The sequence below is a fragment of the Ammospiza nelsoni genome, chromosome 2 (assembly GCF_027579445.1).
Source record: "Ammospiza nelsoni isolate bAmmNel1 chromosome 2, bAmmNel1.pri, whole genome shotgun sequence".
Lineage (NCBI taxonomy): Eukaryota > Metazoa > Chordata > Aves > Passeriformes > Passerellidae > Ammospiza > Ammospiza nelsoni.
Window position 1 is genome coordinate 52,783,700 of NC_080634.1, and position 23,076 is coordinate 52,806,775.

The 23,076-nt window shown below is 34.6% G+C and overlaps 1 protein-coding gene across 4 annotated transcripts in view; it reads left to right on the forward strand.

Moving 5' to 3' along the window:
* The window catches only part of NBEA (neurobeachin), a 454,173-nt gene that overhangs the window by 75,096 nt on the left and 356,001 nt on the right, over positions 1–23,076 (forward strand). For all 4 annotated transcript variants that reach the window (XM_059493594.1, XM_059493591.1, XM_059493592.1 and 1 more), the window contains exons 2-6: positions 4,495–4,726; positions 10,981–11,081; positions 11,332–11,427; positions 13,745–13,866; positions 20,565–20,691. In XM_059493594.1, coding sequence (XP_059349577.1) covers positions 4,495–4,726; positions 10,981–11,081; positions 11,332–11,427; positions 13,745–13,866; positions 20,565–20,691 — 678 coding nt within the window. The remainder of the gene's footprint in view (positions 1–4,494; positions 4,727–10,980; positions 11,082–11,331; positions 11,428–13,744; positions 13,867–20,564; positions 20,692–23,076) is intronic.

Consider the following 23,076-nt stretch of genomic DNA (forward strand, 5'->3'; position numbering starts at 1 on the left):
GGAAGAAACGCTTTTATTGCATAGCATGATGAATGGTAGGAACTTAGTGAGGAATGGCCATAACACTCAGAAAAATGGAAATTCTGAGCAAAGCAGCTGCATTTGAGAATGGGGGTGTAGGTTAAGGAAGGCTCTTGGAGAAATTTGCAAGGAGTGTCAATCTGTTGTTACAGGCAATCTCAGCGTGGAGACTCCAGTCTAACTTGCTTATTGCTGGCAGTTCAGCACCACTTTGGGAGGAATTGTTTGTTGACCACAGTCAACACACCTGTAACCATTATCTGAACATTAGACTGTGATTCATTTTTTATAGCTGTGCTGTGAAAGATGCAGAATATGAGAAATTACAAGCAATACTTCAGGATACTTAATCACAGTGAAAGCACATGGTCTTTACTAAATATTAAATATTTCCTTGAAGAATGCAAAGACTTAGTGTTTGACATAAAAATAGATTCTATTTGAGATATGTGGTATGGAAAGAGCCCTGATTTATGGTATGGTATACTGGCTTCTGTGAGGATTTCTATTGAAGTGTTCATCTTGTACTCCAGCTGAAATTTGTCTTATTACAGAAGTGTATTACAAGAGCTATATTAAAAATAAGTTACTTTTTCGAAGTATGATTTAACTTTTTGGTATATTGTGTTGCATCCGCAGTTTTGCCCAACTTAGAAAGCAGCAAATTCATTATGAATATTTAGTTGTTAGTTGGCAGTTTTTAATATGGCATAGTTTTTTGAAGCAGCATCCTCACGGGTTCCAAGATCTCTTTTCTGGATAATAATATCAGACTTTGGAGCCTGTTGTCTTATACACATGAGGAAAACTATAACAATTTTTAATTAGTTTGCATTTACTAATTTTGAGTTTTTAAGCATTGCTTCCTGGACAGTTGATATCAGAAGAATCTTCACAGCTCTCAGCAGTCAGTTTCTAACTGCATTTAATGATTTCTGACTCCTCAGCAAAGTTGGTCCTTTCATTAGTGGCAGTGTGTTACCAGCTCACTGCCACTGTGCTTCTCCCCTGGTTACCTCCCCCTGCTGTGGTGGAGACTGGGTATTCCTATTTACCCACTGTCCTCCTTGGGAAATCCCCCTGCAGAAATGTTGTTAGGGGATACTTTTTTGTAGTTAATGTCCTACTTCTTTTATTGGCTGAATTCCATTTGATTGTGCACCTTGCGCACAGGCAGAGATGCCTGCTTTATTTCTTGAGCAGAAATTAATCATATTAATTTATTTCTGTATACTTGCTTCACTTTTGTTTAGCTTTTCCTTTTCATCTTAGACTTCTCTTTATCAAGAAGTTCATGATGAATTTAGGATGACTACTTTAAAGAATTCACCTCCCCCTACCATCCTAAATTTTTGCTGTCATTGTCAATTAGTACATTAATTTGTTTCCTTTACTAAGGAAGTTGATTTTAATGATAATTATGATAATTTTTACTGTCTGAAGTATACTTAGATTGATGTTAAGGCTAAATAGGAACATTTTCATGTTTTCTTGCAGTAAACCTGATGGGCTAGAAGTTTTTTGTGGCCAGTTGCACAAGTGAAATAGTTGTAGCACCTGCTGGAAAGTCTGTAGCCCAGGAGAAGATTCTCCATAGAACCAATTTTATGAGCCTTGAGTGTGTTTTTTGATGCAGATTCTCTGAGATGTTTTATAGATGAGACATCTTGGTTTTATTAGTACAGAAATATCCTATAACTTTAGACTGATACAGGGGCTTTGTTTCAGTCTCTTAAGTGTTACACATCAGTAAATGGATTACATTAGAAAGCAAATATGGTTTGAATTATTTTAGTCTACAGTGAATTATTTTAATCTGTTTTACTGATTCTATATTAGTTTATTAATTTAAATTAATTAGAATTTTACTATTAATACTGTTTGAGGAAAGGGAATCAGTCTGCATTGTACCTCTTCATTCCAACTGAGGCATAACTGAATTTTTTCCTTGTTTTTAAGTCCAGCTTATCAAAACCAAATGATGGGTAGCATATCTAGTCTGAAGCTAGCCTGTCTAAATATTATCATAGAGTTGGTGAGGTTGAAACAGAAGTCTGGAGGTTCTCTGATCCAACCCTCTTGCAAAAGCCAGGCCAGCTAAGGCCAGTTGTTCTGATCTGTGAACACATGGCCTTTGAATGAATCCAGCGATGAACTCTCAGCACATACAATTCTTCATCCTAGATTCCATCCATGGAAAGAAACGGAGGAAAGTAGACACTTCCAGGAGATGTTTACTTTCATCTCAGAATATTAATCTAAGGGAGTTCAATTGAATGTCTTCTACAGGTGGCTGTTGTACTTCTGTGTGTTTTTGACATAATCTCAGAGAAGGCTCACCCTGGTGAAGAGATGTCTGAAAACTCAACAATGCAGATTGTGGATGAAGTAGGCACAAGTTGCTGCTGTTTTCAGAAATAACAACTCTGCCTGGGTTTCTTGAAAAGAGAGTAAAAACCTCTATGAAAAATTTCATCATTCTAAATAATGAACATAGAAATAGTGTGTTTCTAACCTTGAATTTTTTTTGCCTTCCTTTGGTACACATCATGTGTTTACCAAATATGCAAATATATGCTATGCAGTCACAAGTTTTAAATTGAAGTACTAATTATAATTAGGATAATAGTTTTTATTTGAATGTAATTAAATGTCTCAGGAGAACTAAGGAGGTAGTCAGTTTATATATTTAGCATATTAGAATCTTTTATGTTACAAAATTATAATTATTATTAGCAATTAATTGATAGAGGAAAAAGTAATTTGAAAGTGAATGCAAAGTATGAATTAGGGTGGAAGCTAAATGTATTATATTAATTGTCTGAAGATGGGTTATGAAAGAAGTCTTTGAATATTTGGATAGGCTTAGCCACCAAAAAAAGTTTGCATAGTATTTCAACTTGCTTATTTTTTAGAGTTTAATTTCAAGTCAATACAAACTGCTTTTAAATAGGCCATAGAATTGCCTTCTATTAAAATTGACTGTTGAAATTATGCACTTATAAGAGATAATTCTTTGAATATCTTTAATTTAAGCTTTTTATTGAGATTTTAATTATGTAACTCCATTAAACAAATAGAACAAAATTCTTAAAGGTATTTTAATATTAATTTATTCCATTATTTTGTGTAATATATTTACAGTTACTAAAATTAGTGTTACTGACAGGCTGAGAGACTTGGCTTGTTCAGCCTGAAGAAAAGAAGGCTCCAGGGAGACCTTATAGCACTCAAAGGGAGCCTAAAAGAGAGCTTGACAGGGAGTTTTTACAAGGGCATGTGCTGGGTTGAGAGGGAGAAGGCCTTAAACTGAAGGAGGGAAGGTCGAGATTAGATATTAGGGAGAAATTCTTACTGTGAGAGTGGTGAAGCACTGGAACAGGTTTCCCAGAGAGACTGGCCAAGGTTGGATGGGACTTTAAGTAACATGGTCAAGGGGAATGTTCCTGCCCATGGCAGTGTGAACAAGATGATCTTAAAGGTCCCTTCCAACATAAGCCATTCTGTGTTTCCATGATTCTGTCAAATTTCACACTGGTATTTTCAAAATTCTTCAAAGTTATTAGGATAAAGTAGGATTCATAAGAGTCAGACTGTGTTTCCTTCAGAATGGAAAGATTTTTATGCCATTAAAATGGCTTTTTTTTTTTTAAACTAAATTTTATATTTGGTTTAGTAGATTTTGTTGAGTTCAGCTTTTTTAAGTTACACAAATGACTGATCAAAATTGTTGAATTCCATTCCTGAAGATATATTTGGTCTTGACTATATCTTCTACTGGTTTGCTTTTTTCTCCCTCCTAGTACACACCTGGTTGTTGTTGTGTTTTATTGGAGCTTAGGACTTTGGAAAGTATTTTGCCAGTACCTGGATAAATAGGAGTCAGGCTGTCATTTCATCAGAACTGCTGTTAACTCACTTCTTATCTGAATGCTTGATCCTTTCCTGGTGCAATCTCTCCCTTGCACCAGCCAGCTGGTTTCCTTGACCTCACCATGAGTGATATGTGGTATAATAATATAAATTTTCTATGTCTGTGTTACTCCAGAGCGCATGAGTTGTTCTTTTTCCAACCATGACCGCATGACTGTTTGGGTGGGATAGTGGAAAAGGCAGTAAGGTCTTCCAAATGCATAACTAAGGGCAAATGTTGACTTATGTAATGAGAAAAAGCTGAGTTAATTTTAGTGTCTTTTTATTTTTGAGTGGGCAAATTTCAGAGAATGGTGGAAAAGCCTCAATTTCTTTCAGAGCTTTTTAGGTTCTGCACTACATCTCTCTGGGCCAGGCTACCTTATCAAGTACTTCACAAGAAGGAATGCTTCATATATAGAAAGCATAGCTATTAGTTTCTCTTATCAAAGTTACTTCTCTAACCATGTGAAACATATTCTGTATTGGTCACAATGAAGGTATGAGAGACACTAAACTATGTATTTCACATTGTAATAATGTTCTTCTTTTCTTTTTTAGCTGGTTGGTGGCGAATTTGATCTAGAGATGAACTTTATAATCCAGGATGCAGAGAGCATCACATGCATGTCAGAGCTTTTGGAGCACTGTGATGTGACATGCCAAGCAGAAATCTGGAGTATGTTCACTGCAATTCTACGTAAAAGTGTCCGTAATTTACAGACCAGCACGGAAGTTGGCTTAATTGAACAGGTACTGCTGAAGATGAGTACTGTGGACGACATGATTGCAGGTATAAATTGCCAGCTGATGAAATAATTATTGCATTCTTGACCTGCCAATGTTTTGTGATTATGGAAGGGTATGGGATGTTTTGTTTTTTAAAAGGGATGTTTTCATTAGTACTGCTATTGAGTCAGAAGTACTTTTTTATTAATTTCAGGAAAACTACAGAAATATATTCTTAGTTTGTAAGCTCTGTAGATATGTGGTGTAAAATAACTGGTTGTTAATTCATTTGAGAAGATATTGTTATGTTAGTGATAAAAACAATTTAAAATAATCAAAAACAATGTTTTAGACTTTTTAACTACAAGGCAATATTTTAGTTTTTATATACGTTTGTCAATTTAATCATGATGCCAGAATTACTAGATCCATTTTAAACATAACTTCATATGACAGCATAACAGGTATTATTTACAGGTTTGAATGCTGGATATATGGATTACATTAAACGATCATTCCATAATGTATTCCTGTGATACCTATATTTTAATTTTTTACATTTGTGGGTTTTAACATTCTATAATGTTTTGCAGCATTAAAAAAAAGAGCACGCTTTGTTTGTTTGCTGAAAATAAGTGAAGTCATTGCCCAGTTAAGGTTTTCATAGAATATTTGAAGGAGTTTAGGGTACTCCACACTACATCCTCTCCATAGCAGGGTACACATTATGATCCTGTTTACTTGGATACAGAACAGGTTTGCTCATCACATTTAAATATGGCACCTGAGGAGATTGATATGATTACTATTTATTTTCCCTGAGGGAGCTTAGGCATTTTCTTTCAATACAGTGTGAAAGCAAAGTTCTTAGTTCTTATATAATTTGTGACTGATGGTAGGATTGTGAGGCTGTCTCACAATGCCTGACGTTGTGAGGCATTTTTGAAAAATGTCAGAGGTTTACCTTCTGTAATTCTAATATTTTAGTGAAATTATCTGATTCCTGACACATATAAAGGTTTTTGGAACAGTAAACTAGCAAGGATTTCAGACAACAAGCAAGAAGATGATTGCAGAGGATGAAAACTGGATTACTGAGGAATGATTTATTCCTTGTACTTTTTCCTTTTTGTTTCAGTATAAATGTGTTTGTAATATTAGGTATTTGGAAAAGCTGCATTCTGTTTTTCAAAGCAAGTCATAATCAACATAATCTTTAGAAATGTATCTCTAAATGCTAAAATCATGTATTATGCTAAATACTGTACAGTGAAATTCAGACTGAAGTACAACAGACCAATAGATTCATGAATGATGGTTTTCACCAAAGATGTTTTGTTTTACAATATTTGTAAGTATGGTATGTCAAAATAGTGTAAGGGTAAAGATACTCTTTTATTCCATGTTAAATATAGCACATTATATGATGAGAACAAAAATTTATATCCTGAAATTTTTCAGGGTTTTAGTAATGGAAATAAATTTTTTACATGAGTAATCCCACCAACAAAATTTATCCAATTTAAGCTCCTGTGAGTGGTACTTGTATGTGGGGCATAGAAGACTGTAATAGTGCCTCCATTAGAGAGTTTTTTTTCACTGCCTAATTAATTGTGGATGTCAGAAATCAAGAGCATGTGATCTGGCTTTTAGGAGCATTTAGGAATTAAAAAAACTCTTTGAATTTACAGACATTAATAGAAGCCAGGGGTAGTAAATAATAATAAAAAAAACCCAACCTAATGGATCCTCTACCTCAATAATCTTTTTTCTGAGTGGTCACACAGTGCTTCAGAAGGAGACCTTCTGCACAAAAAACTTAAGTAAGCTTGTTCTTTGGTGTGCTTACATGGATGAAGGGAGTGCATATTTAGCTGAAAATCAAAACTGAAAATTGGAATTCTGATGGCATTTTAGCTTTGCAGTGTGTTTCAAATTATCTGAGTATTCATCTATGTATGATGAGCAGGAATTGAACAGAATCATGCTTCCTGGGGTTTTTCTCTCATAACTGTAAATAGACAATTTTTGGAGAGTTTTTTTTGAAAAAGACATGGAAGTAAGCAAATTGATCATTTTGCTTTTATCTCTTGATTTTTGTAAGCACATTAGTTTACTTTTATAAGGGGTAATAACATTGATAATAAGGCAGAAGTAACAAAAAAGGTCATGTAATATTTATTTTGATATTGGGCAAAATCAGTAACAACTAAAGCAGTATCTTTGTTTCCTAATGCAGATGTTGAGGTCATAATTGTAAAATTTATTTGCCTCAAATATTTCTATGAGCTTCCCAAAGCCAGGGGTTAAAATACAAAATTTTGTGTTAAAATGATTTTTAGCATTAAGGGGAGGATGGTTTGAACAAGACCTGTGTTAATTTTTACTGCTACCACTATTTTCCCAAAACAGTTGCTAATACTCTGTCAGCTCAATGTTTTGAAATTGGCTTTTATCATCTGTAAATGGTACAGGCTTTTTTGGTTTTTTTTTTTTTTTTTGTAATTTGCTTCTCTGGGAGTTGCTTGTTTGTTTTTAGGTCGTCTCTCTTGTTCCTTGGTGAAACATTTTGATTAGACCTAGATAGGGTTTAAATAGACAAGACAGGCAATAATGCTTGTTTTATGTTCTGATAGCTCACTTTCAGGACCAGTCTAAGTCTGAAGCCACTCTTCTCTGATTTTATGATAGTAAGACAGCAGCAAATCAACATGTACCCAAACTTTTGCAATAAGAAGAATTTTTCTGTCTGCTTAGATGGAGACTCTCAGATCCATGAGGTTCTGAGTGCTTTAACTTAATTCAATTTTACAGATTGTGTGGTGAAGAATAAAAGCTTAATCATTTTGAAAGTCTCAATGACAACCCAAATGAGCTCAGTTTGCTTTCCAGAAGCATCACCTTTCACAAACAAATCTTTATACTGTGACAATCTGTCATATGAATATAGAGAATGGTCAGCAATTTTATCAATAGTTTAGGAGAAAATATTTTCATAGATGATTGGTGCTTTTTTTTTTTTTTAACACTTGCACAGGACCTTCCTTGAGGGACTCGGGTTTTGCAGTTCTGTTTCCAGGGGATGAGTAGTGAAGCAGATCACCTGCTCTGAGAGACTCTCTGGGATAGTGTGTCTGTAGTTCTGTCTGAGAGGTCTGAACGATGGATGAGAGGGCAGCCTGAACTCATAGAGAGTAGATATGTCTCACCTAAGTCCCATTTTTTCCTCACAGTTATGTTGTGATGATATAGGTAATTGTTCTAGAACTGCTGGGACTGAATTCTTAAGCATTGAAACAGTTCATAGTTTCCAAGCAACAACGCTGGTTTTTGACAGCTCTGTCATTAATGGGCTGCTAACAAGCTTTCCTCTTTCAACCTATTCTGTAAGAAAAACTGCAAAATTATCACATTGTCTATTATGACCTGTGAAAATTGCTTTACAACACTAACAAGAGTTAAAATTCACAATTTCATGGCCATGTAATATTAAGAGGTTAAGGAGACATGAGGGTAGTTTCCTGAAGTTTTCTTTCAAATGCTATTTAATGTGTCTTCCAAAGTTAATGCCAGACCCTTCATTTTGATATATGAGCATTGTTACTTAAAAGAGAGGCAGGCATTTTCCTATTGTATTTTCATATTAAGTGACTGAGTTAAGCATTCCTTCAAGGTTACTGGTTAATTTATAAATCCTATGAAAACTGCTTAGTATGAAAGTATTCAGAAGGTGCCATTAATAGAAATTAGAAATACATTGAAAATGGGAAGCTGCCTGTTTTCTCCTTCTGGAGTTAATATTATTATATACAATCTTGTTTCTCAAATGAGATCATGGATTCCAACTATATATGTAATCTTATTTAATATAAAAAAAAGTAGACATTAAAAGATCCAGTTGTAGTATGCTTTCTGACCTTAGTCCATTTATAGATGAGTGGATTACTAGGGTTTATAAACCAGATGGGACTGACTCTTTTATGAGATTTCTAATAAGTATGAATAAAGTTATGTAATAATTACTTTTAAGTCTTTATATTGAAAAAAGAACCTTTAAATAGCCTTAAGTGCTTCTATCTTCCACAGATGTTGTTTGCTTTATCTTTGCTTGTTATCTACTGGGCTTCTATCTTCCAGGTCATTGTTTTACCCAGAGTTACATAATTAGGGAGCTTATGTTTGTTTCTCTCCATCAATGTTTAATTCATTACTTATAAATATGTATTTCTAATGCCTGTAGGTTATCCACATCTTCAATAGAAATAAGAATTTTTCTGTGCTATAAGGTAGTACAGGGCTATAACAGTGACACACAGCAGCATACATTCAGTGATTTTTAAAACTTGCAATCATTTCTGATTTTGACTGTATTAATTTGTACTTTTTTCCTCTTCTTTTAAATGGCGTTCTGATTTTCACCAGACAACTTTGCTTCCACATGACATTTTTTCTTTGTAAGGGAAGCAAAATTTGCAGTCCCTTGATCTGAAAAGAAAGCTGAAACTACAAAATAGGAATTGGGAAATTGTCAGCCAAAGATTAGTATTCACTTATGCTTATTTCCTTTTCTGAGTGCTCACTGTGGCTGTTCCCAGTTTCTGATCATGTACAGGATGTGCCAGCTTTACACTGCAGGCTGGATACCACTGTGAAAGGGGCAGGTACTGGGAGAGCTGAGTCATAGAATCCACCAGCACAAAAGAAAAGGCATTTATTTTTCTTAGGTGTATTTTGTTTTCCCTAATTCTGTCACAAATGTATGTGGCAGTGTTTTTAAAGGGAAGATTAAAAAAAGTTGGGGGGGGGAATCTATACTTGGAGATCAGGGATGTATTCAGAATTGACAGTGAAAATGTCTGCGAAGTTGCAATGCTTTTCTTTTGCCTTTCCTGATAGGCAATTTCACTCACCAAGCAGTTTACTATGTCTTCTGTAAATTAAATGATATTTCATTTTTCGCACATGCCTTTTGCTTGCTAAGGATCAGAGGCTAGTATCATTGTGGAAAAAGCTAAATAAATATTAATGCTTTTGCTCAAGACCACATATATAAGGATTTGCAAAGAGAAAATTTGTTTTAAAACAAAATATGAATGTGAAATGTCTTTGGAAAGAATTGTTTCTCCTGAAAACTATTCTTTGTCAGCACCTGTATGAGTCATCCTTTCCCTAATGAACAAGGATAACATGCAGTCCTACAACAAAATGTAAACTTATCTGTAGAAAGTCGTGTCTTCCACAAGTTTTAGCAGGGAGGCAGGAGAGGGGCAGGGGAATTCTGTGCTTGTTGAACAGCTGAGGAAAAATGTGTTAATGCTGAGTCTGTTGTGTCATAGCTCTTTTGTTTTGAAAACTCTGGACTTCACTGCTTGATCTTTGAATTAAATTCTTATGCCTCATCTGTGAATATGAGCAAATTGCTTTACCTTCCACTTGAGGAAGTCCTAATTCTTTAGTCTATTTTATTCCTGAAAAAAGTGTGTAGTATAAGCAAAGGTTCAGCATCTCACAAGCGAACAAATTCTTAAAATGGAATTCTGGGGTTTTAAATAAGTAATTTTAAACCTAATAATCTCTGAAAGGAAGACTCTGTTTAATGTTCTTACTGTTAAAGCTTATGGGTTTTGAGACATTGTAATGAAAGCTGTGTTCCATAATCCTGTTAAAAATTTTGATCCCTTCTTTTTATTAAGCTCTTTAGTTTTTTTCTTCCTATGATTTCTGTTTGTTTGTTTTCTTTATGGTTTTTTGTTGTTTTGCTATTGTTTGGTTTGATTGCTGGGTTTTTGTTTGATTGGTTTTGTGGGTTTTTTTGTTGGTTTGGGTTTGTTTTTTTTTTTCAGGAGCCAGAGGGAGGTGTTAATTTTCTTTTATTTTCTCCCGGCGTTTCATTACAGTAAAGATCAGAAGCATCACTGTAGCAAAAATGGGGAAATGATACAAATTATAATATAATTTGGCTTTGGGTTTAGGTTATTGTAAAGCAATTTTTGGGTCAAAATTTTTTGAAAAATGTTAACTTCAGAAGAAGGAAGGAACTCTTATCTGAAAAACATACAGCAGGAAAGACAAGTTTATCATGTGTGATGCATGTTGTGAAATGGGAAGAATTAATGCTCTATAAATGTAATACCTTTTTCAAAGTATGATGCAAAATTTAACATTAAATACCTTGTAAAATATTCAATACAAGTAAGTTGGATTTTTAGAATGTGTGAATACACTTATTTTTAAAGGTATTAATTTTTTCAGCTTTTTTTTTGTGTTTATCAAAGCAATGAAATTCAGAGTTCAGAATAACTTTATTTTCCTTTGAAGATCTCCTAGTTGATATGTTGGGGGTTCTTGCCAGCTACAGCATCACTGTCAAGGAGTTGAAGCTTTTGTTCAGCATGCTTCGAGGGGAAAATGGAATCTGGGTAAGCTGTGATCAGATAAAGCATTAAGTGTCATTCCATTAGAGCCTGAAGTTAACATAAACTGTCTCCCGGGACATATAAACTTGAATTTGTTTTCTCATGTTGACTGAACATATGTTCAAGAAGTATTTTTGCTAACTATTTTAAAGTTAATTTGCTCTGTTATTTGAAAACTGTCCGCTTTCCTTTGTAGCTTAGAGAGTACAAAAATGGTTGTATTGACTTTTGTACAATTTTCTTTTTTTCACAGCCAAGACATGCAGTTAAATTATTATCAGTCCTTAATCAGATGCCACAGAGACATGGGCCTGATACCTTTTTCAACTTCCCAGGCTGTAGTGCTGCAGTAAGTTTTCAACCAAAATTCTACAATTTCAGGAACAAATAAACAAACAAACTCCTCATTTGCATTTCTCTTCATTTGGTTTCAGAAGTTCTTGAAAAAGAAATGAGAGTGGAAATACATGTTTGAGTAGTGTAGACATTGCCTTCCACAGACTTACAAGGCAGCTGGGTTGTTGAGAAGTTGAGAAGTTGCACTTGTGAGGATGGAATATCAAGCAGCAGATTTTGGTCTGGGGAAGTTAATGTGAAAGAGAAACCTGAAAATTCCAAAGAACAGTGTTATTTTATTAGAATAATGTAATCAATATTATATAAAGGAGAGAGTTGAGAAAAAATCAAGAAATGAACTTGTCCACATCATCACAGTTTAAAGTGCCTGCTTAGTCATAAATTTATTATAAAGGTTTTGTTTTATCTGAATTCCATCAACTGTTTCCTTTCCATCAAGGCAGTGGAGATAACTTAGAATAGTGAAATTGTATTCCTTTCCAAACCTTCCCAAGTAGATATTCTCTCTTCCATTCACTGCACGTACTTTCAAAAAAAACTCCTCTACAAATAAATTAAAGTATTGTCTACAGATTTGTAGATTATTGAGAGAGTAAGTACAAATAATTAATACTAGGGAATAGAAATCTGAGGTATGGTTCCATTCTGGTATAGAATGGTAGGTATATGCTCACGTAGAATGTGGAATCTTCTAACAGAAAATAATCCTGAGATTCCTGTTTTCTCATGCCAGTGCATGAAGGCTGCTCTACCTGCATTTCATCCATCAATAGCACTGATAATTTTCTTTAAGCACAAATTGCTACACCCATTCCTTGTGAACAGATTTATCAGAGTGGCAGATTGCATCAGGAAAGTAAACTGGCTGATAATCACAGTTTTACACCTGGGTTATTTTTTGCTGGATTACGTCTTTGATCTTGTTTGATATCCAGCCTTATAAACAGATGTGTCAGCAAAATGCATAGGGCAGATTGTGTAAAGAATTAATTACGAAGTTTTGAAAGAGAAAGTTTCATTATCTCCTGCTAAATTAAAACCACAGTTAACATCTTTTACAAGTACATCCACCAGCAAGAAAGGTATTGCAGAATATGAATGTCTACAGTGATACTGCTTTGACATTTCTGGGCTTCAGAGGAAAACCCTGATGAAATTTCTCTCTTAAATTTAATTTTTTATCAGAGGTTCAAAAAAGATTTTGCAGGAGAAGAATTTTAAATATTCCTTCCTGTCCAAAGATGTGCATCTATAATAGGAATTCTTGATTGAAATGCAGAGTCCCTTTCCTTTGATTCTTCCGGGATCTTCTTTCACATACTACTCATGATGAACTGCACACCTGTAAATCTAAAAATATAAGTTTCAAATTTACACTTCTTTATTAGTGCCTGTTGGATTACACTATGAAGTTCTGGAGAGGATACATCCTCTGAAGTGAACCATGGGCAGAAATTTATAAAATGATCCAAAAAACAAAGCACTTCTTTAGAAGAAAGAGTGAACAGGACTGCTTCACTAGCACTGAGTTTGTTTTCAGGTGTGATGCACAAGGTTGACATTAGACAGAGAAGTACCATAACTTTTAATCAGCATTGTAGATTTCAGGTTGGCTCTATCTAAAGTTAAGTGTGAGCTCCTTGTGTATCCAGGACTTCAGTGGCAATATGAAGGAGCCAAGAGTCTACAGATGCACTGAGAGCTGCAGGGCTCTTCTCAGTACCCTATTACATCTCTACCAGTCTGTGCAGGTGGCATGTTAGTCACTCCAGTTGGAGGGCACTTTGCGCTTGGTAGTAGTACTACTCCCAGGTTCCCATTTGTCATCAAGTAGCTCTTCTGCTTCAGGCAGGAAACTGTCTCTCAGGAGGCAGAAACCATATCCCAAAGGTGTTCTTTGAAATGTTTAATTTTAGTTTTAACAATGAATCTCTATTTTATGTTTTAATTAATTTGATTTTATTTTTAAGTTTAATGGTGATATTAATAATTGTTAGAAGCTGAATTTATAGTTTAATTTCTGAAGGAGTAATTTTTCTTTTTGTTCTCTTAATAATGCCCATTCACAAATTTAATTTTGTGTCCTCTATTGATAGAATTTATGTAATTTAAATAATTTAAAAATAGATAGAAAAGTAATACATTAATTCAAAAGCACTATTTAAAGGATTTTTTTCTATAATTCATATTTGAAAGTTAAAGCAGATCTACAGATCTAGAATGACACAGAATTTTGCGAAGGCATTACTTTTAACAGTATTTCTCAAAAAACTAATTATTTGTTTCTTTTTTTTCTTTCCTCTGTCCAGGCAATTGCATTGCCTCCTATTGCTAAGTGGCCTTATCAAAATGGGTTTACTCTTAATACCTGGTTTCGTATGGATCCACTAAACAATATCAATGTAGATAAGGATAAACCCTATCTCTATTGGTAAGTAGCAGTTATGGTTTGTTCTGGCTTCCCAACAACAGTTAATCTTTCTTATCTTTTAGTCCCTGACATGCTTTCCCCCCACCCCTGCCAAATATCTGAAGGTTTTAATGACTGCTCACTGTATGCAAACTCTTAGAAAACCATCTGTTCCTTTTCTCTTTGTGATTCAGAAATACATGGATTCAAGACATGTGCTTTGCAGATAAACCATAAAATCTAGTGATATGGTTTCTTTAGGAATTCTAAAATATATTAATTCTTAGACCTTTAAATAGAGAATGTTGTCATATTGTTTGTTTGTGGTGGTTAAGATTCTCAGGTGATGTCAGCACTACAAAATAAATGTGTTAAACTTGGAGTGCACAGTTTGCACATTAGCTAAAGATAATTGAAAGTAGATCCGTGGGTATAAAAACGGTTAACTGATGACTGGTTCCCCAGAAATGTGAAAATTTTATTTGAATGTAATGTGTATAAAAGAAACTGAATATATACTGATCTCAGAAGGAAATCACAGAATCTGTTGAGTTGAAAGGGACCCATCAGGAGCATTGAGTCCAACTCAGCCCTGCCCAGGACCATCCCCATCACACCATGTGCCTCAGAGCATTGTCCAAACACTTCTTGCACTTTGTCAGGTTTGGTGCTGTGAACGCTTGCCTGGGGAGCCCATTTCAGGACCCAACAACCCCTGGGTGATAAATCTTTTCCTAATATCCAACATAAACCTTCCCCAACACAACTTCAGGCAGTTCCCTTGGGTCCTGTCACTGGTCCTGTCACAGAGATTTTAGATCAGTGCCTGCCTCTTCTCTTCCCCTCACAATGAAGTTGTAACTGCAATGCGCTCTCCTCCAGGCTGAACAGACCAAATGACCTCAGCCACTTGTCCTACAGCTTCCCCTCCAGGCCCTTCACCATCCTTGCGGCCCTCCTTCAGGCACTCTCCCATAGTTTAACATCTTTCTAATATTTTGGTGTCTAAAACTGCCCCCAGCACTCGAGGTGAGGCTACCCCAGCTCAGAGCAGAGTGGGACAATCCCCTCCCTTGCCTGGCTGGCCATGCTGTGCCTGATGCACTTCAAGACACTCCTGGACTTCCTGGCTGCCAGGGCACAATGACTCAAATTTGATTTGCAACCAACCAGGACCCCCAGGGCCCTTTCCAAGCCGCTGTTTTCCAGCATCACATTCCCCAGCCTGTTTGTCCATCCAGGGTTTCCTCATCCCAGGTGCAGAATCCCACACTTACCTTTCTTGAACTTCATATGGTTGGTGATTTCCCAGTCCTCTTATTTTTAAGTTTGTCTCTGCAGGACCTCCTTGCCTTCAAATGGGTCAACAGCTCCTCCCAGTTTTCTACCATCTGCAAACATGCTTTTATCCCTTCCAGTCCTGCATCCAAGTCATAAATGAAAATGTTGAAAAACACAGGGTCTAAGATGTAGCCCTGCAGACTTTGCCATGACAGGAGCAATGCAAATTATTCTTATTTTTATATAATAAATTATTCTTATTTTTATATAATAAATTAAGTCAAGGTCTAATTAATAATTCAAAACAGGAAAAAATATCCATCTAAACTTTACACAGGTTTCAGATTTTGCCACATGAAAGTTGTGTCACACACAACTACCACCAAGAGAAAGATACCAAAGCAAATGTGTATTTTCTTTTGACACGATTTTTGGTCATGTAATATCTTTTTCAGCTTAGGTGAAATATGGGTTGTATAAATAACTCAAGTCTTTAAGTGAGTGCAGTGCCTTTGTGGTGTGAGACAGCAGTTAAATCACATCAACCATTATGTGAAAACTCATTCTTAAAAATGGAAAAGAGTAGTGAATGCTTTCTCATTTGCCAGATGTGAGGGAAAATTGCCACTGTTCTGTTATTAGGGACATGCTAAACCCTGCTTCAAGAACTGTATGCTGGTTTGGTTATTTCTAAAAAATGTAATTTTAGGTGTCTCTGAGAATGGTGTTGGGCAGCTGCTGACAGCCTATTAACACTTATATATTGGAATAGTATTGTAGCTATCTTACCAATTATAAACCGAGTGTGACAATCCTGGAAGAAAATTAGAAGTCTGACATCTGCATGAAAAACAAATAAGAACAAGGCAGAGCAGTCAAATTCAAAGGGTAAGGTTCAGAATTCTGTAGCAGAAATTTTAGTAAAAGCCAACCATATCATGTACCTAGCAGTGGGTAATGGCTGCCATGCTTGTGGAATGAATAGCCATATGTTAGAAAGCAGGAATTACAGCAGGATGTTAAGGATTTTTATAGTTAGCAACTGACCATAAAATCCATTTCCATTGCTCTAGCTGAAAGAGCTAATGTGATCTTTTTAAGGATAGTCTGAACAGAGATGGCAATAAAGGTGATGTGATCCCTTCCTGAAATCTTGGCAAAAGCATTGCTGGAATGTCAGTTACAGTTCAGACTTGCTGCTTCTTTTAAGAGACCATGGGAAAAACTGGTACTATTCAGAAAACACTTGGGAGTGAACTGTCCCTTGGAAAACACATTTTATAATGAATGGGGGTTTTTGTTTTTTTGGGTTTTTTTTTTTTGTTTGTTTGTTTGTTTGGTTTTTTTTTTTTAATTGGAGATCCAGTGAGTAGACTGCAAAATAAGAAAATTCAGACTTTTAGATACATAGTACTATCATCACTATCACAATTGTAAGACATAGTAAAAAAAAAAAAATAATAGTAATCCTTATCATACTTTAATAGATTGTTGGAAATGTTTCTTTAAAAATAAGGTGTAGATTCTTTGTCATAAAGAGTTTAGATATTTAGGACTCACCTATAGCACTCTCAACTGGGAAGTCTCCATCCCCTTAACCATTTTACTTGTTCCTGCTAAAAAAAGAGATGGGTAACATAATTATTAAGTAAGGCCTTGAATTACATGTGATCAATCCAGATGCTGATTGATTGGTTTATTAAGGGGTTTTTTTTTGTGTTCTTTTATTTTTTAAGAGATGTTTTCTATAAGATTATGTATCAGGTTCTGTAAAAGAATTAGAAGGTGAAATGAGGCTGGTATATCGTAATTGTTTTTTGTCCATAGGAAGTCCAAATGCTTCTACAAACATTAAATGGAAGAATGGTTAAAACTTCTGAAAGTGTGTTCTATGTTTTAGTTTTACAAATGTAGAGACAGGAAGGAAAGAAAAAAAACCAAAACCATCCAAAAATCAAGCTGTCTAGTATTTTCAGACCTTCTTTTGAACTTATGATAACAGAGATAATGCAGAACAGTTGCAAAAGCCTGTAGTGGAATTCTAAAGTTAGTAGAAAGCAAATTTCACCCACACCATTCAGGCAAGAATTAATAAATACCTTATCAATAATGGTACTATGAACATAGGTTAAATTGCTCCTAAAATCCTAACCTAAAGAAACTGGAATCCCTAAACTGGATCCCACTGGTGGAAGGGAGAATGCTCTCTTGCTATGGAAGTGTAATAACATTTAGTATCTGCTTTAAGAAACTGGCTGAAAGGAAGCATAATTGTAAAGGTTATATGAACAAACTGTAGCAAAATTGAGTTCCAGCTGATATGGGAGGTTAATTTAAGGCTCATAAAACCATATGGCTATTGATGGTGCTGCTCTTGTTGTCTCCATGCATGTCATCTTTGGATGTGGCAAGTTCTGCACATGTAGGTAATTGGTAAGGGAACTTTGGAGTATTCTAAAGACCAGTCCTAGCCTACATTACCTTTGGCAAGAAGGAAAATGTCAAGATTAATATTATATGGTATAATGTTGAGGTAAACAGCACACATTTGAGTACTCAGCTTCTTAATTTCTCTTATATAAGAAATTAATTAATTTGGAGGAAAAACAATTCATGTTTATAAAATCATTCATTCTATTCCAAGGCAAAGAGCCATGCTAAGAAATGAGCAGTTTTTTCATTATTTCATTGTTTTCTCATGTTTGTGTGCTGAACTCCAGGAAGTTACACACTTAAGGACAACTCAGTGTTTAAAATTTCAGGAACAGTCTGATTTGACCATAATGGAGTTAAAATCAGCCCAGTAACCAATACGGATAGGAAAGGGAGAAAATTTGAAAGATGTAGACGTTTCTTCAAGAGATACTCTTTATTTCAAAATGCTTTCTAGCTATTGTTCAAAGTGTTAGGATGCATTTTATACATGGTAATAATATTTTATCATGTAAAAACATTGATATTTACAGTGGTTGGCTGTTGGTAATTTAAGAGAAACTATTATATTTGACATCTCTAATCAAATAATATAACACTGTCAGAACGTAGCGAATCTCTGTATCATTTTATTATCCTTCAGAATGTGATTCTGCTAAATGAAACTATTTTAGAAATGACATTGCAGAGAAACAGATTTGGCATTGTGAGAGTTCTAGTTACCTACTGAGAAGTTGTTTGAATGGTGTAAGGCCCTAAGGAGATAAATCAAAGTCTCAAACCATCTCACAGCACATTCAGTTGCTCTTATTGTAAGAGCTGTATTTTGAGTTTTATAACCTTTCTTTTATTGCACTAAATTCAGTGCTGTGGTTGTGCAGGTTGTGTATTTGGGTAATTCAGATTTATGTGTGTATAGTGATATTCTTCCATGAGTCTGTTCACTGCTCCTTTTGTTGAGGGGTAGAGCTGCCTGTGGGGTCATTGTAGAAACCGGATCATTGGCATGATCCAAGGTAAAAATAGCCTTCAAAAGATGCAAAGGAATGGCAGTGTTACAAAGTGTTCAATTTTGAGGTCAGTGGTAATGGACAGCATATGATATTTCTCTTCATTCTTAGGTTATGTCTTAGATTTATTTAGAGAGGACACTTTACATTTATTAAAGTGCTTTCTTCTTTTCTGCAAAGAGAGTTCTGTGTAAGCCCTTATTAAAGACAGTGGCAGGGAATAATGCTCCTTTTCAGCACAGCTGCTTGAGGGGAGAGAAAACTGGGTACAATATAGGGAAGCAGGTGAAGGAATGAGGAAGACACAGCCTGAACTGGGGAAAAAATGAATACTATATATACTTCAAGACTGGAAGTAGGAACTTCTGTGCAAGGATTCATTAGGGTGCAGAAAAATCATCTATAGGTGTTATTACCAGTTCTGTTTACTTTGTTTATAAAAATTTTAAAAATTATCCTTTAGTACTTTTTAAAAAGGTGTCCTAAGTCATTACAAAAAAAGTGGCTTTCTAGAATTTGAGAATTTACATGTCTTTTTTTTTACCTCCTTTACAAATGCCCTCATAGGAGATGAGTGTATAAGCTGTGATCACCTCAGGGTATAATCACAACACCTATGTTTTAAAGTTTATTTTTTCTGATAAGATCATGGTTTATTAACTATTTTTTTGAAAATGAGCAAAGAGAACAATGTGATCCTCTCCCTAAATTGTGCACACTTATTGACTTAACTGTAAGTTTCTGAAGATGGAATAAGTTTCTCAAATATGAAATTTTTTCTGTGTTAAAATGAAGATTGTATATATGTAGTAGGGTAGACTAAAAATATACTATTTCAGCAGCTATAAAGGAAGATGAAATTTGACCTTAGTGTTTGCATGTACCTTTCATGTCTTAAAATTCCTAGGAAAAAACTAGTAAAAGTGTTTGAAGAAAATATTTCAACAACGAAACAATTTAAAACATTATTATTGCAATAACATAAAATTATTTAATAAGTTAGCTACATAAAGAGAATCAGAAAGTACTAATTAGTAAGCTACAGGACTTTGTATAAATACTCAAAATTAGTAGGTTTTTTTCTTATATTTGCAAAGCTTCATTTCAGAATTCACAGATGAAATTCACCATCTAGACCTTGTATTTCAGCCATTGGTTATTTATTAAAGAAATTTCTAGAAGTTGTATACAGTGTGCTTCATATTATTAAAAGCAAACAGCTCTTCATTGTACTTAGCTTTTCAGAAGTGATTCAGTAGCATAGCTGTAGATGTGGACTTGCCATAATGTCATTCATGAGCTTTCACCAGTTACCTTTGCAAAGTGTTTTTTTTAAGAAGTCTAGAATTTCTTTTAAAAATGCTTTTGATTTCAAATATGAAATGTATGAGCTTTCTGCTTTGTCTGTCTTTATGACATTTGTCACAAGAAAGCTTGGAAATCCTTGTTAAACTGACTTTCCTAAAATTTCAGTCCTTTATCCATTTGACAAATGAAAGTAAATCCACAACTCAGAAAATTAAAACTTTGTATATCATTAGCATAATTTATTAATGTCTTGAAAAATAATTCTTGTGCATGATAATTACCTTGAATCCAAATTTGTATGTCATATCAGCTGCATTGTTCTCTGAACCCCCTAAAACTGCAAGGCATCTCACAATTTTTCTGTAATGGATATTTTTTCACAACTTTAATCAGATGCGTTATTTTAAAATATGATTAATTAAGAAACTGAGGGTGAAACATGATAGACATATTTGCTGTTTTGAATTCTAGGAAAAAAAAAAGTACTGATTTTTAAAATGTAGCTTGGAATCAATTAAGTGCTGAAGGTGAGTAGCTCTCCAAAAAGAATGGTGAAAGAAAATTAGATTCACCATTCTGGGTACAAATTTATTTTCTTTTTCACGGCAGATTAAAGTAGTATTTGGCCCTTTTTACTATAAAATAATTCCTCTTTTCCCAATTTAATTCCTAATTCTTTCTTTTCAGTTTCCGCACTAGCAAAGGTGTTGGGTATTCTGCTCATTTTGTTGGCAACTGCTTGATAGTGACATCCTTGAAGTCAAAAGGCAAAGGTTTCCAGCACTGTGTGAAGTACGACTTTCAGCCACGCAAGGTAAGCAAAGTGGTGTTTGCAGTAAGGAGGAGCACTGAAGGTGTGCTGACTAAGGGGATTTTATCCCTTCTGGGAGGAGGGCTAAAATCCCCTTAGTGCTATGGTGTTAATCATAGTTCCTCGTTTATAAGTAAATGCTCTTGTGTTCATGCAGAGTTACAGTTCAGAATCAATTCAAGAGACATGTAATAGTTTATAGTGTAACGCTTCTATAAAGTCAGCATGTTTTTCAAAACTACTGCTTAATTGGCTTCAGATAGAGATGAATTGTGAGTATTTGTAGAATGGCTACATTTAATTACTTAAATATCTTCATTCTGTTTCTGAAAATTCTGTACTTGGTAACTGTTGCCAAGGTCTTGAAAAATTTTGCTGGCAATGCTAGAGTTTCATTATCTGATGCTGTATGATATAATGCTCTGAACTTTCTTCCATTTCAGTGCTGTTTTAGGATTTCTCATTTTTAGTAGTAAATCTTGATTGCACCTCTAGATCATTTTAGTGTTTATTTCGACTCTATGCCTAGTAGTCCTAGGGGAATGATGATTTTGTGGCCTTCAGTGTTGCAGTTAGTTGACTGAAGCATTGACTTTTCTGTACAGCAAGCATTATGTGTTTTGTCACTGATATCAGTCTCGTATGTATTTTGCTATGAAGCCCATTTCTATTTTTTATGGGTTTAGAATTTGTGTATTGAATTTCAGTGCTTGAATTTTTTTTTTTTTTGAGAAACCAATCTCTTAGAGAGGGAATGCCTTTGTTCACACATCAACTTAATGTTCCACTATTTCTCTTGGTGTGTATTTGTGGTTCAAATTCACCAATTGTAATTTTGTCATGTAGCTTTGAGGTCACTTGTGGTTTTCTTAAAACAAAAACATTTTTCCAATTTTATAGCCAGAAAAGTATTTTGATGACAGTTCAATTTTCATTTTAAGTATAATGTGAATCTAATGACAAATGTAACTGTTAACTTTTGTATTATGGTATTGTTAATAACCTCTTGGGATCTAGCTGATCTTTACTTGTTGATGAGGAAGTAGTCTATCTTACCAAGATATGCTTTTGGTAATTTTTAATACAAAAAGGACTAGTTTTCTTTGTGCCAGCTCATGAAAAATTTAGGTGTTGCTACTCAGAATGATGAATTCTGAAATACTGATACCTGTGTATCTCATTATATGAATACCAGTTTTGAATCAAAGTCTGCTGATCTGCTGAAGTGCATAAAAATATAACTCCCATGTTAGCTTTTCATATCCCAAAGTTCATGCTCCATACAATTTGAGTCATATGTTAGCTTTAGAAAGTATTTTAAATAAATATTCTGGAATATATTTTTGAGTTGTTTAGTATATGTTTTTTCATCATTATCTTGTGTTCACATGCTTTTGTTAAAGTACATAATGCATAGTGGAGGAAATAAAACCTGTCAAATATAATTCCTGGCCCTAAAAAGTCAAAATTTATCCTGTTTTACATGCAAATTGATTTTCTTCTTGTTGTTTAGATATTACATTGGTTTCTCTGTACAAGATTTGAATGTGTAGATACATATTAAAAAATGTGTAGTCATTTATAAAGCAATTAACTCGAGAAATGTGATATTTTGCCATCAGATGTACCATTCCTTAGACATTTGCTTACAGACACACACATTTCAGCAATAAATTTTGTCAGAATCATCATCCTCAATAAACTTCTGAATAATGTGGTTTGAAGGTTTTAAAAAAAATTTGGTGAATCATAGTAAAGTAACAAATTCAATTTTTCTGGTTAAAAGCTTTATGTAGGCAGATCAGTGTTGCTCTGTTCACGTGAAGATCTTCCTGCTATGTCATATGACACTATTCACAGTACAATATGTAATATTAATGTATAACTTTAGGCCTCAATTGGTGCATTTTATAATGTCGTAAAAGCAAGCATTTATAAAAATATGTGGAGAAATTTGGTTATCATATATTCAAATAGAAAATGTGGGTGTGGTATAATAGCCTGATGTCTCAACAGAGCTAAACTAGCTTTGGTGATGTTATGTGTAAAATGTCTATACTGCTTTTTTGAGACTCCAGATTGACATTTTTGTGTAGGTAACTCAGTGTTTTTGCTTCCTTGAGCTTCAGCCTCAGCATCAAGTCTTGTAAAACTGGAACAGGAAAGCAGCATAGTCAGGAGCAAATAGCTTTTTTATGTGTATGTTTCTAGCTGTGACCATCTTTACTGACTGTAGCAGAGACAGAAATAAGTTCCACATCCTGGAAATGCTTAGTGTGTGATGCCTCATCTCTCTGATTGTGCTGTCCTATGGAATAGGAATATGACTTGGTGAGAGCAGTTGGTGACTAAGCTTGACAGGTTTCAGCAGTAAACAAAAAATGCATA